We start from the raw sequence: 13990 nt of genomic DNA, 5'->3' as shown, positions 1-13990 counted from the left end.
TATTTCTGGATAAAGGCAGCAATGTCTGGCTCAATCCAATGGGCAAGGTTTCAATTTTTGTGAATTGAGAGTTAGGACAAGGAAGCAGCAGTTGGAATGCTTGACTGGGAATGGTATGATACATGATGATGACGTGTGTTCTGTTGTTGTTGTTGTTGTGGAATGTCGTCTTCTTCTGTTTCATTGATCATCAAGGAATGAGCGGTTCTGGCCCTTAGTGCAGCAGCAGGACACGACGACATACACACACCACTCCAAGCCCGTTGCTGTTCTTTCCAAACCATTGGTGGTGGTTCAGAACAAAATGTAAATCTTAAAGGATGTTCCTCATCATCGATTTCCCCAGAGTGGTTGGTGTTCGTGGTGGTGTCAAGTCCAGCTTGTCCCATCATCACTGGTGGTGGTGGTTGTTGTTGAATGGTGGCACTTGTTGTTGAAGCTCCATGTATTGGTGGTGGTGATTGTTGTTGACATTTCGAGGATGGGCTGAATTGAAAGTGTCGAAGGACATCCTCCACCATGAATTTTGTTTGTTTTTCTCGTTCTCGCAATAAACTCGATGCACGATGCAAGAGGAAAACAGTGGCCCATCCCACCCCTAACAACAATAAGGCAATGAGGGCCCACAGCAACGGTACTAAAATCCAGACGTGTTGTGTCGAGGTGGGTTTGATCGAAGTGCTCGGAGAAAAGATGAAGGTGGTAAAGAGGGAGAGAGGAACCAAAGTGAAGACGAGCAACAAGATACAAGCATAGAGAAGGAATTTTCGGTCAATCGATCGATGAATGAGGGGATATTTCATGGGTTATGCGTTTGGAGACTTTGAAAAATTGTTAAAGAGGGGGTTCAAAGATGATGATTAATGACAAGATGGTGTTCAAAGTGTGCAGAAGAGGAGTCGTGATGGTGGTTGAGAGTGAGATTTTGTTCATGGAAGTGTGCACGACATAATGTTCTCTCGAAAGGAACGCACTGTTTTGTTTTGGGAGACAGGATTTTTCTGGAAATGGGAAATTGGCAGAAATGGACATCATGCATGATGGGAATGAATTGATGACGCTCATTGTGGTCATCGTGTCAACTTTTGTGATATAATAATTTTCAAGAACCTGACACATTGTGTTATTATAATATTATAATATGAATTACGAAATGAGATTGATCTATAAAAGTTCAGGAGGTGTATATTATTAAATAAATTAATCGTTGTCAGAAAAGAGTATTATTTTCCAACTCGAAATTGTCGCCTTGCAATGAACCATGTTACTTGTGCTTTAATTGCTCAAGAGATTGTTTTACCTTTCCCAAAATACCATCTTGAGCAAGAGCTGAACGCTTTGAAACAGGGTCAATAATATAAAAATTATAGCAATGATTGGCCAATGATTCGTACAAAGTTGAATTGATACAAGGCTGTAACAATGTGAACCAATTGAAACACGTGACATAACGATTCACAATCGTTTCTCCAATTTCTTGGTCAGTCTTGAAAGAAATTGGAATTTTCACTAGATCAGCTTGTTGTTCGCTCTTTACATCGTCATCAGAGTTTGGCAAATAACCGGCCGTATTACATGGCAATTTAAAAGCAATGAGATCGGTCTGGTTCAACAAGACTTCCAATCTCTCCGCATTATTTTCACCTTCTACAAGACCGATCAAATAGGCACGACCAGTATTTCCCGTTCCGGAATTGGTTGTTAATAAGCCTAATTGATTGATGGCAATCAAAGACTCAATCAATGGACTTGTTTCACTTTGTAAGCCATCGGTATATGGAGTTTCAATTTTTCCATTCATGAAATCAATATTCAAAGAAATTAATCCTGCAAAACTGGTACTTTGTTGATAGAGAGCGAGTGATTCCGATGAGAGTGTGGTGGCCATTTTTTTGTTGTTGTTGTTATTTTGTGCTTTCCTAAAACAGGTCCAATTTTAGAAATTGTCAGGACAAACCTTCAGGATTATAAAAGTGGGGATAAAAAAAACATCTGTTCATTCATTCGTTCGTGGTCAATATTAAATGACACCCACCAGTGGGAGAATGATCATGCTTCCAAAAAGTTCGATCCAATCATTTTCGTTGAGCTGATGATCTCAGTTTACTGTAAAACCAAAATTTTCTTTTGATTGAACATGAAATAATTCCATAAATGATGAAAGGCAATGTTTAACTTTCCTCAAAAATCAGAAAACCAACACGAACGTCCAATGCATTAATTTACACAATTTCCTTTTTCATTTAATTTCTTTCGGAGCTTTCAACGTTCGAATTGAATCAAATATAACACTCACTCGGAACGAACACAATCTTTTGTTGAACAACTCTTTTAAAAACAAACTTCCACCCCTTCCACTCTTATATTCCACTCTTTTACCAACTCCACTCTTTTCATCCATTCCACTCTTTTACCAACTCCAATCTTTTACCACTCTAACCCAACCCAGCCCAACCGAATGCCTTGTGAACATTGTTCCAAAGTCACACACAACGAGAAATGTCCCTGCGAACAAAGTGGACAATGCACTTGTGTGAATTGTGATTGTCCTCATTGCGGAAAGAAGCAACAACAAGCACATACACAACACAAGTAGAGGAGGAGGAGGTTGTTTCAAATTTAATCATAATGGTGATTAGTCACCTTTTGTTAAAATAAATTCTTCATAGTACGATTTTGAGAACGCGCCAACAATTCCCGCCTTAAATTACATTTCTTTAAAACTTTCAAAAAAATAACGATCATAAAAAAACACATCGTGCCATCGATCGCATCCTCATCCTCATCGTCAAGAATGCAACAAGATGAAACAACTTCAACATCAGCAACACAGTATCAACAACAACAACCCTCAATAGGATCTAATGCTTCGGAGAAGATGGAACGAATGGCCACTTCTAGTTTTTCTTCGCCGTCTGTCATGTAAGTTTTGATGCATCCATCCATCGGAAGAGGAACTGATTAATCATTCGTTTAATTAATGGTGAATATTCAGACGTGGTGATTTAAACCAACTTCTCGAAATGATCCATGAGAAAGACGCTCGGATCAAAGAATTAGAACGGGATTTAAACGATTCAAACAAATTAGCTTCGGAGGTACAATTTCGTCTTCTTGAAACGAAACGAATCATTGAAGAGAGAGAGCGGAGTGTCAATTCAAATGTGCCAGAAGAACTCAAATCTGTGGTTATGAATTTGAACAAGCGAATAGAGACTGAAATTTTGGAGAAGGAAGTGCTTCAAAAAGAAGCCAACCATTACAAATCCTCGTTGAAAATGTACAAAAAAGAAAATAAGGATTTAAAAGACATGATTCAAGACTTGACCAAAAAGAATGCCTCTTTAGCTGAAGATCTTGTAAAAATTCAAAGAGATCACGACACTCGAACAGAGCTAATCGAAAACAAGAACAAGGAAGAAGAAGAGTCAAACACGTCACTCATCAAAAAATATGAACGACTCAAGATGAAGAGCAGAGAGATGTCATCCTCTCTGGAACAATACAAAAAGCAATCGGAGCAAACCTCTTCGGAATTGGAGCAAACAAAACAAAAGTGTACAGAGCTTCAAAATCAAGTGGCGTTCTTGCAAGGCCAATTGTCACAAGAGCTCAAACGAAGAGAGGATCATGTAGAAGAAAAGAAGCGACTTTTGACAGAAATTAATAATTTCAAGAAAATGGCTGATGAAAGCCAAAAAACACTCAACAATTTAAAACAAGAACAATTCAACACTCAACGATTATTGACGCACACGGCCGAACAACGAAAGAAGCTTGACACGTTGGAAAATGAAAATAGAAAATTGCCAGAGTACGAAGAAAAGTTAAAAACCTTCAAGGCACAAATTGACAAGCTGCAACAACAAAAATCGGAACTCTCCGACCAACTTACAGAAGCTCGTAACTATATCGATACGTTGCAATCGGAGCGAGCTCAAACCAATGCTGCTACACAAAAAATCCTTGCAGCCAATGAAGAAGAGATTAATTATTTAAAAACTCAATTGAAAAAGAGACAAGACGAAATTGAACATTTTCAAGAGCTCACCAAAGAATTAGAGGCAGAAATGTCTCGTCGAAAAGTTGAAAATAATGAACTGGTGTCCAAATATTTCACATTGAAAGAAGAGCATGAAACAACAGTGGCGCAAATTAACGAATATCATCAAGGAGTGGCTGCTCTCAAAGTCCAACTCACACACTTTGCAAAGATACAAGCCCAATTTAATGCCTTGAAGGAAGAAAACGAATCTTTACGAACGGTCAACGCCAAATACATGGAACGATTTGCAGAGACAGAAAACGAGTTGTTAGAAAAGAACGAACAAATAAGGACAGCCTCTAAGCAATTGATGGAAAAAAAGAAAGAAAACAAGCGAGAAAAGATGACATACAACCAAGAACTGCGTGAAGCGCTAGAGAGAAATAAGGAACTTCAAACAAAACTCACATCAGCAGAAAATGCCATTGAAGATTTTCGAGAAAAGTTGAAAACCTTCGTCAAGCAATTGAATGATACACAGAAACTTAATAAGCAAGATAAAGACATGCTTAAAGAACAGCTTGACAAGAATGCTCAACTCAATGAGGAAATCAAGAAATTGTAAGTAATGCAGCCAATCTTGAAATGTTCACAAATTCTTTTAACATGTATTTAACAAGGAATGTGACAGTGTCAAATCTGAAACGAAATTTAAAACAAAAGGAAGATGAACTATCCATCAAGAATAATGCCATTGAATCATTAAGACAAGAAAAAGAAATAGAGACTAAAAAAGCCTCTGAATACATGTCCAAAGCGAAAGACACTGGTGATCTTGAAGAACGATACAAACGATTAGTGCAGTCCAATGCTCGAAAAGATCAACTCTGTAAGGAACAAAAGACCAAACTTACTCTCACCGAAGAAGAAAATAAGAAAATGATTGCAGTTGTGTGTACATTGAAACAGAAGAGCAAAGAACTCATTCAAGAGATGCAACGAATTGAGACAGAAGGAAAAAATAGAATTGCAGAGCTGGAACAAGCAATACAAGATCTGCGAGCAGAGAATGAAAAGAAGGATGACAACATTTCGCAACTAAAGAAGGAATTGAAGGAAGTCACGAAAGGATCTCAAAACGAATTATCATCCAAAGATACTCTCATTAGTAATTTGGAAAAGGAGATTAAATCAATTCGAGAACAAAAAGATCATGAAATTATGCTCTTGATCCAAAGAATAGAGCAACAAAAGCAAGCGATTATGGACTATATAGAAAAAGAAAAGTCGAAAGATGTTCTGACGCCTGCCACTGTCAACAATAATAGTGTGGCCACTACTACGGAAAATAGTTGTGACAGGTCATGCCCACTTCCATTTCTTTCTGCATCAGAGTACGAGGATATTATGAGTACATTACGGAAACCCTCTCTTCATTTACTTAAACAGCAAATTCTTTAATTTTGTTGAATTCGAATTTGGAATCTGTGTAATCTCAATGTATGCGTAAACCAAGATGGATGAATGGCAACAAACTAAGCATGGGCTTGTGTTCCTTAAATTCACAAAAAAGTTTGCAACAACACCCGTTGAATCACCTCTTTGGGGACATCGAATAAATTTTGAACACTGGCTTTCCCACTTAAATTTGGATCCAATTTCTTCCAATTAATTGGAGAAGGAATTAGAAGATGCTTGCAAAAGGAAAGTGTGACTCCTAACATCCCATTTTGCATTCCCACTAGATTGCTCAACATGAAGAGAGCTCAATTGAGGAAATTTAAATAGATCGGATTTTGGGATTGGATCGGATTGACTGATAGAAAGTTCAAAAATAATCGCTGGAGCAATCCGATCCAATCCGTCGATCAAGGTTAATTAAATTACCTCATTGAAACATCTGCTTTTGACGTGTCATGAAATCTCCTTTTATAGGGAAGTGCAAAAAAGTTCACATCACACCCAACGTCACCACCATCACTCAAAAAACAATTTTCACAACTTTACACTCAATGCCTTCTAACAAGCAGTCATTCCTTGTGTCATTTCTTTTGGTGGGAATCGTTGTTTTGGCACAACTTTTAATCCACGTGAACAGCCAATCTGCTCCAACACCCACTTATTCCATTTCTCTCTTGGCAGGAACTGGGGAGATGGGACGTGTGGATGGTCCTGGCTCATCTGCAAAGTTTGGGCTTATCCAAGGTGCTTGCATGAACTCTTCTGGTAAAACTCTCTATGTGTTGGAATTGGCTGGATATCTCGTCGACAATTATATTCGTAAGATTGATATTGCTTCCAAAAATGTCTCCACTATGACTCAAAGTTCCACTAGCAGTAGTTGCTCTGTGGCATTGAATGGTGATATTTATATTGGTGGAAATGGTACCATTTCAAAGATGGTGAACGAACAAACCTTGAGTGCAGTGGTTAATTCCTTTGGCTATCAAGATGCCTCTGCGAAGGTAAGTACAAAGTCTCTTTTTCAGTCTTTCTTCGAGGAGATAGATTCCATTGTTTGTCAATAGATATCTTGAAAATGGAATTGCTGCTTCTCCAGACGGAAAGATTTATCTTGGGTTTATGATCAGTCACACAGTGAGAGTGTTGACACCAACATGTGGATCCGACACGAGATACACCTATTCTTTCGCTTCTGATTCATGTGTGATGGTCAACACAAGAACCAGTGATGGTAATAGCATGATTGGAATGAATAAGTATGTGGTGTCTTGTTGGATGGTAATGATGCTTCTCTTGTCATTCTTGATCCATCATTAAACATCTATTGAACGCATCTGCAACAGCTGCTTAATAAACACAGAGCAATGAGTTTGGTCTTAAAACAATAAACAATGAGATGAAACCTCTGATTCCAACAACCAAGTGTCACCACTTTGGAGGGTAAACATCAATGTTATCTTCGATTGTCCTTCACCTGGATTGGCCGATCGGACAATAATTCAGGACAAAATTACAAAGGTCATGATTGAGCCTATAACGACTCTCTCTTTGAATGTCCTGCAAAATAGGGATCTAAGTGAGGAAGAAGATTTGAATGATTGAAGTTTGTTTGGCTGTGAATTGAGACGATCATTCATTTCTTGAACTGATTCAAGTGTTTCTCCCTTCCTCTTTTTGTCCAATCCATTTTGAGATAAATATAAGCCTTTTTCTCTTAGACTGTAACTTTCAGAAATTTCACGAAGATCACCATGATGTTGCTTTGCTCCTTTAAGTCGCTCTTCTTGCTTGACATTATTGAATTCATCTTTTGTCATTATTACATAATCGTTGAAGTTTTGTTGAACAAAAGTGATTGGAGTGTTGTTGGATGTTTGTTGTCTTATTGGTTGTTGATTGCACTGTAAATGATTTCGTGAAAAGGTGCTTTCGGAAAACCATTGCTGATGTTCAAAGCAATATCGTGAAAGTGAGCCTGGTTCGGCACATTTATGAGTACGGGTGTTGAAACGCCGATGATGCTTCGCAGTGGTAGATTCGAAAAAAAGATAAACCAGCCGAGTATGTCCTCTCCACAAACTATTAGCTCCACCACCAGCTCCACTAAGTTGATTGTTCTTACTAGTTCCACTAAGTTGATTGTTCTTAATTTGCTGTTACGAAGAGTTGTTATTGCTTGATCTTTTTAGGGTCTTTTGATGATGTTGTGGAATCCATCTGAACAACATCACGTCCTCTTTTGAGAGGTGGTTGTTGTTCTTCTGACAAGACATCATCATATTCTAATATGCTCTCTAAATAGTCATTATCAAGTGGTATATAGAGTTTAGTGGACTCATTATGCAATTCTTCTGTCTCACCATATAATTCCCAAAAGTGACTTGTCAAATCAGTTGTAGCTTTTTTTCTTCCCTCTTCTTCTAGTTTCTCTCCCTCTTTCCCCCATAGTTTCCGAAGTGCTTCAATGATTAAGGTTGCATTGGGACGTTTCAGCTTCTCTGGATCGGTCATTAGTTTCAAAATTTTCAACATTCCTTTCATTTCACTCTTTCCTACCGCGGTCATTGCTTTTTTAATGTCATCATCCGTTCTCACTTTCATGTCTCCAATAATTTCCAAGAAGACAATGCCCAACGAATAAATGTCTGATTTTGGTGTCAAAGAATGAGCAATATCTATTTCATCTTCATTCTCCATACTCCTTACAGCTAGCTTTTCTGGAGGAAAGTAGCCTGGTGTTCCCGATCCAGAATACAAAACTGATTTACCTAACGAATAGCAGACTTCTTGATTCATGTTGTATGTTATAAATCGCTTAGAGCACTCAAAATCAATAAGTTTTGCATATTGAACGTGCTCTTCTGTTTCATAAAGAACAATGTTTTCCAGCTTGATGTCATTATGAATTATTTTCTGAGAGTGGATGCACTCCAATTCACAAAGAATATCCATCATCACTCTTTTCTTATCGTCTCTAGAAAGAGAAATTGTCGAAAGACAGTTGCCAGGCAATGACAATTCGATATTATCAAACCTTCCATATTGTTTGTCGTCATGATAAAAGATACAAGTTGCTGAATCATTGAGATATAGAGAAAAATGAGGTCTTTCAATTTTGATGGGGATATGGTGAATTTTGAGATATAACCAATGATGGTCTGAGGGTCCCTTAACCAAAACAACATGCTTCTCCTTTTCTGAAATAATGACAGAACTAACCACTCCCTTAACTTGATGAATCATTTGTCCATCAGCAAAGCATAGTGTATCTCCAGGCAAAATTTCAATTACTTCATTAGATTTACGAGCTGATAATAATATTCCGGATTTCTTGCCTTTTCGCGTTTGTAGATATTTAGCAATCTCCTCATGCTCATTTGTACAGTTTTTAAGCATTGTTAATATCCATGCACACAAGTCTAATCTTGAATTGTAATTGCTATTCAACGATGTAGTGCCTTCAAATAAACCTATGCGGTGAAGATAATAACGTATGTTAATTTCGTTTCCATTTTTGACAAGCTTTGCAGTGATTGCAATAATTTCAACGGTCTCTTTGGTTGTGAGTATTCCATAGGTTGCTAATTTTTCATGAAAGTCCTGTTTTTCGTCTACAAAACAAGCCCTCAAATTGTAGCTGTGTATCATTCGTAATTCTGTTACTAACTTTATGAAATCATCATGTCCGTTTTCTGTCCTTTTCGTTTTATCCTCTTCTATCACTCTTATCATATTTATTCTGTTTTCTGAGCGTTCATTCAATTGGAATTGTACAAATCTATCAGGTTTTAGCTTCTCAACCATTTCCCTCATATCATCGGTGAATTGTTCTTCAGAAATATTCATTAATTTGTTGGTTTGCACATTTCTTTTGTTAGTGATATGTATCAATTGATTTTTAGTTAAATTAAACATACCCATCTGTTTGGCAATGACGAAATAGAGCAGCTAAATCAAGTAATGGGCTGAAAACGGTTCTACTCAGCTCCAGTTCACTTGCATTATCTCTTGAGTGAGAACAAGCAACGCAAGGATCTAAAACATTGATAAGGCGCCAACGAAGCATATATGGGAGTGCTGCAGAGTGATGATCATTTGATAGAAGGGAAGAACATCCACATTTTTCAAATATCTTTTGAGCTGCTTCATTGGACGAATAGTTGCTTGTCTTATACTCTTGCAACAGCTCCCTAAATTCAGAGAAATTCGGAAGTGAAGGAAAGGGTATAGGTTGTTCTTGCAAAGAAACTCCCAAACACATGAACTGTTTCTTTGCTTCCGTGTTGATACCACATGATTTCCAAGAAAGAGGAACTTCAAACGACTTTGTATCATCTACTGGGTTAGGCTTTGATATCAGCAGCTGATGGTAGTCCGAGCAGAGAGTTTTTTCTAATTTGGTTTTGGTCATTTTTTTTTGGTTTTTGGGGAAGGCGCCAAAAGGGTGTAACGCTCCGCTGTCCTCACCGCACGCAATAAGTTATTTTTGTTGAGAGGAATTGGATAGTTGGACGTTTCAAACTGTTAGACATAACGTCATCTCTGCCGAATGGATGAAAGAGGAAAAGACGAATGATGATGATCCTTCTTCTTTTTAAGCAATTCATATGTAAAATAATGCCTAAGCGAGACCTTGGTTCGACCACTATAACTCAATTCTCCTTCATAGCCATCATCTTTTTCTTGATAATGAAGCGAATAGAGGAACTGTTTATTCTTGTTCATAAATTTCGGAGGAAAGTCTCGGATCAGTTGAACTTTGCCCAATTTGAAATGAATAATTCGTTGATGATTCAGATTAGAAGTGACAACGAATTCATTTCAAATTGGACAATTTTTTAATTTTTTTTTGGGATTTATTTGGTTAAGAGTAATGAATTGAATTCAATTCAAGAATAAAGAGTTTAATCTTTCACTCAACCTTTTCTCTTACATATCATGCATTCTTAGACTCAATGGTTGATATTAAAAATTTCAAAGAGTCTTTTGGGAGTTTTGGGAGTTGAAGGTGGCTCTCTCTTAAGACGAAGGTTGTAGTTCAACATAAAATTTGTCACAAATCTCAATAAGGCAGTGTTTGGTGCGGTAATCCATCGATTTCTCTCAAGCTCATTGGGAAAGAGAATAATTCGTTGAAGAAGAACAGATAACTCGTCTTCTTTCATTTGAGATGGATCTGACAGACCTTGTGTGATTGCTTCATAAAGCTCATACTTATCTCTATCGGATGAATCGATGACTGCCACTGGAATTATTCTTCCCATGAGAGAAGGAGGTCGTGGTGACATTTCAAATTGTTCAATATAGGCATAACGAAGTTGAGTCATGTCTTTAACCCAATAAATTGTGTGTTTTCCTTCAAGTCCTTTCAATTCTCGTTCTCCAACATTTTTAAAAGTGACTTCTCCTTTCAAAATGGATTGTTTGAAATTCATGATAACACTACTTTCGAAATTGTTAAGAGAAGGTCTTCCAGCTATTGCAGGTTTAAATTCATGAAAGGTCATATTTTGAATGCTGTGAAATGTCTCTGCACTGATGTACACTCTTCCACCACTTGAAACTTTTTCAATTCGACTGGCCTTATTTACCGTTGTTCCAAAATAATCGAAACGTTTGGTTCTGGAATCATATTGTGCCTCAATATCATACCCAAAGTGCACTCCCATTCGAACACGTGGGCCTTTGTAAATCACTTGTTCATTCCACACCACTTCTTGCATGTCAGGAAAGGCCATCATGTCAGTTGTCCATTCGCAAGATAAAAGTTCTTTCTGAATGGCCATGCAACAAGCAACTGCATCAAATGGACATTGAAAAGCAATCATAAAGCAATCCAAATGTGTTTTCACTTCATATCCTTTGTACTTTTTAATATTTTCTCGAACCACTCGATTGTGAATATTCATCACTTTTTTCATCACATCCAATCCAAGAGTCCACAACAAGGGCGCATTGTGGATATGTGTAAATACAATGCAAATAGGAGGTTGTTTTGGGGCTCTCTTGTTCTCTTCCTTAATCAAAAATTGTCTTCTCAAGAAATATCCAACCATGCTCAAAACAATTACAACCAAACCGAATAGTATTCCAACAACAACTGCTAAAAAGGACACTCCAACATACATTACAACATTTTGATACATGGGATCTGGAGGATATTCAAACCAACTTTTGATTAAATCCGAATTATTCGGATTTCTCAGCCATTTTTTAGCTGCATCATCGATAGACATTTTTTCATAATAAACATCTCCCAATATTTGAATTTGATCCTCATTTCTTACCAAAAAGTGTTTAAGAAAGAGCTGAACATTTGGAGAGAGGTTGTTTACCGCTTGGGACTGAAGCTTGGTTGGTCTAACAGGTGGATAGTAACCACCCTTAAATGGCAACCTAACATTTTGGGGTGGTCGTTGTCTGCTAAACACTCGGTGAGGTTCCCAAAAATAGGCAACCAGAGGGGTTTTGGTTCGTTCTGCTTCTTCCAAATTACTAATGATACACTTTTCTGAATCATCTTCTGAGACGTTTAAGGGTGTGACATTAAGGTTCAATTTTAAATTTTGAATAATCTTAGTGTTCAATGAGAGCACTTGTGGAACACAATTAATGAATGGTATGAGTTTTGAGTTTTGATAATAATGATAAGATTTAACAAAGTCTCCCATTTCTGCCATGAAATAAGGGATGTACCATCCTCTTCTGCCAATGGGTCCTAATTCTCCCAAATCGATGATGTTCGTCCCATTTTGAATATATTCTCTGAGATTATAGGGAATACGGTCATTATAAGTCGAAATATATTTCAATCTCACTTACTTGTAATCATTCTCTCTCGTTGTATCTGATTGCCAAAACTCCAACATGACTACAGGCAATTCCTTGCCTCGTTCGTTCATTAATTCTAATCCACGGCGAACCGAATTTTTTACAACGATCACATCAACGCCGAGTTTCTCTTCGAGTATAATTTTAACCAGCTCGTTGTTTACTTTGGACGCTTCCCAATTGTTCTCAATCAACACCAATTTATTGCTCTTACTTTCAGAATTTAAAGAGTCTAGAGTCTTTGTTGCGATGATTGATGAATCCAAACAGGATGTAAATCTTTTTCTTTGAAAGATTTGTTCTTGTGCATGGAAGAGAGAACTAAATGTAAAATGTTCAATGAGCAAGAGAAGAAAGAACATGAATAGAATTGTTGATAATTTGGTTCTTGTTGCAAATGTCCTTCCTTCATACTTAACCATCAAAAGAAATGACGAGGGGTATCCCTTCATGAATGCCATAAATGTTTTGGTCGTGACCACTAGTCGTGTGTGAAGAGAAAAAATTTTCAAATTCAAATAAGGGAGATCACGATTATTTTTCAAAAAAGGTAAAATTTTGTTTTTTTCTTCACCTTAAAAATCAAAATTCCTTTTTCGTGTGAAATTGTGTGAAAATTAAGGTATCTGGCTTTGATTCAACGTCATCTGGAACGTTATGATTTGGCTTGTCGTTACCTTTCTTGTGAATGTGTTAAATGTTAACGCAAGTGCAAATCGGAATGACCAAAGCACAAAAGCCAAACACTGGATTAGAATGACTGACCGGATGACTGGCCTGATAAGGATTAAATCATTTTTTGTTTAATATCAACGAATAAATCATTTACTGTAAACATGTTCCGAACTCAGTGAGCAATATCGGAAGATACCAATCCAAGTGATGACTCTGCTCAATGGAACGCTCTGGTGTTGTATTATAAAACGGACAAAGTGATCACGCTCCGACATATGGTCGAGTCAGGAATTCTGGACATATTGTTACAAATTCCTTTTGTCCTTGTCGAGAATTCCCAACACATCTGCTTTCAAAAAGATTCAAAAGAAGGCACCACATTTCAACTCTGCACCCTATCACTCGAAGAAAAAAACAACTTTACTCTCAATGCCTTCTAACAAGCAGTCATTCCTTGTATCATTAGTTTTGGTTGTCGTCCTTGTTTTGGCACAACTTTTAATCCACGTGAACAGTCAATCTGCTCCAACACCCACTTATACCATTTCTCTCTTGGCAGGCACTGGACAGTTGGGACATGTCGATGGTCCTGGATCCATTGCACAGTTCTACTATCCTGAATATGCTTGTATGAACGCTGCTGGTACAACTCTTTATGTGTTGGATTTGCTTCTACAATAATTACAGAATCAGAAAAGTCAATGGAAAGACAGGAATCATTTCAACAGTTGCAGGTATGTTTTACCTTTTTTACAAATTGATTGTAATTTCGAATTCCATATAAAACAAGGTAATGGTGTGAAGGGTTATAATGGGGTCTTTACACAAGCCACTCAAACTGGTATTGCACCTTTTGGTCTTTTGTTATCACCTTCAGGTAATATTTACTTCTCGGACTCGCTAAATAATCGGCAGACGTGCAAAATCGAATTGCAAGAATCAATGGAACCACTGGAATAATTTCAACCATTGCTGGAAATGGAACTATGGGAAGCAGTGGTGATGGAGGACCAGCCTCACTGGCCACTGTGGATT

General features: G+C 37.5%; 7 protein-coding genes across 7 annotated transcripts; 3 read left to right on the top strand and 4 right to left on the bottom strand.

Annotated features, from left to right (window-relative positions):
• Positions 1–71: 71 nt before the first annotated feature.
• Positions 72–803, bottom strand: FDP41_009786 (uncharacterized protein; the record flags this gene model as incomplete). The annotated part of the gene is made up of 1 exon (XM_044713781.1): positions 72–803. One exon carries the CDS (start codon positions 801–803, stop codon positions 72–74), a length of 732 nt encoding a protein of 243 aa, XP_044556805.1.
• Positions 804–1264: 461 nt separating this feature from the next.
• FDP41_009785 (uncharacterized protein) lies at positions 1265–1888 on the bottom strand (the record flags this gene model as incomplete). The annotated part of the gene is made up of 1 exon (XM_044713780.1): positions 1265–1888. The coding sequence occupies one exon, from the start codon at positions 1886–1888 to the stop codon at positions 1265–1267; it is 624 nt and encodes a 207-aa protein (XP_044556804.1).
• Positions 1889–2794: 906 nt separating this feature from the next.
• Positions 2795–5446, top strand: FDP41_009784 (uncharacterized protein; the record flags this gene model as incomplete). The annotated part of the gene is made up of 3 exons (XM_044713779.1): positions 2795–2922; positions 2996–4606; positions 4666–5446. The coding sequence occupies 3 exons, from the start codon at positions 2795–2797 to the stop codon at positions 5444–5446; spliced, it is 2520 nt and encodes an 839-aa protein (XP_044556803.1).
• Positions 5447–5997: 551 nt separating this feature from the next.
• On the top strand, positions 5998–6766 carry FDP41_009783 (uncharacterized protein; the record flags this gene model as incomplete). Its single annotated transcript, XM_044713778.1, has 2 exons — positions 5998–6450; positions 6494–6766. The coding sequence occupies 2 exons, from the start codon at positions 5998–6000 to the stop codon at positions 6764–6766; spliced, it is 726 nt and encodes a 241-aa protein (XP_044556802.1).
• An 852-nt stretch (positions 6767–7618) lies between these two features.
• On the bottom strand, positions 7619–9860 carry FDP41_009782 (uncharacterized protein; the record flags this gene model as incomplete). The annotated part of the gene is made up of 2 exons (XM_044713777.1): positions 7619–9317; positions 9367–9860. 2 exons carry the CDS (start codon positions 9858–9860, stop codon positions 7619–7621), a joined length of 2193 nt encoding a protein of 730 aa, XP_044556801.1.
• A 541-nt stretch (positions 9861–10401) lies between these two features.
• On the bottom strand, positions 10402–12351 carry FDP41_009781 (uncharacterized protein; the record flags this gene model as incomplete). Its single annotated transcript, XM_044713776.1, has 2 exons — positions 10402–12214; positions 12272–12351. The coding sequence occupies 2 exons, from the start codon at positions 12349–12351 to the stop codon at positions 10402–10404; spliced, it is 1893 nt and encodes a 630-aa protein (XP_044556800.1).
• Positions 12352–13384: 1033 nt separating this feature from the next.
• On the top strand, positions 13385–13915 carry FDP41_009780 (uncharacterized protein; the record flags this gene model as incomplete). The annotated part of the gene is made up of 3 exons (XM_044713775.1): positions 13385–13560; positions 13643–13689; positions 13746–13915. 3 exons carry the CDS (start codon positions 13385–13387, stop codon positions 13913–13915), a joined length of 393 nt encoding a protein of 130 aa, XP_044556799.1.
• Between the last annotated feature and the right edge of the window lie 75 nt (positions 13916–13990).

This window comes from Naegleria fowleri (genome assembly GCF_008403515.1).
Source record: "Naegleria fowleri strain ATCC 30894 chromosome Unknown tig72, whole genome shotgun sequence".
In the NCBI taxonomy this organism is placed as follows: Eukaryota; Heterolobosea; class Eutetramitea; order Acrasida; family Naegleriidae; genus Naegleria; species Naegleria fowleri.
This window is presented reverse-complemented; position numbering and strand designations above follow the sequence as displayed.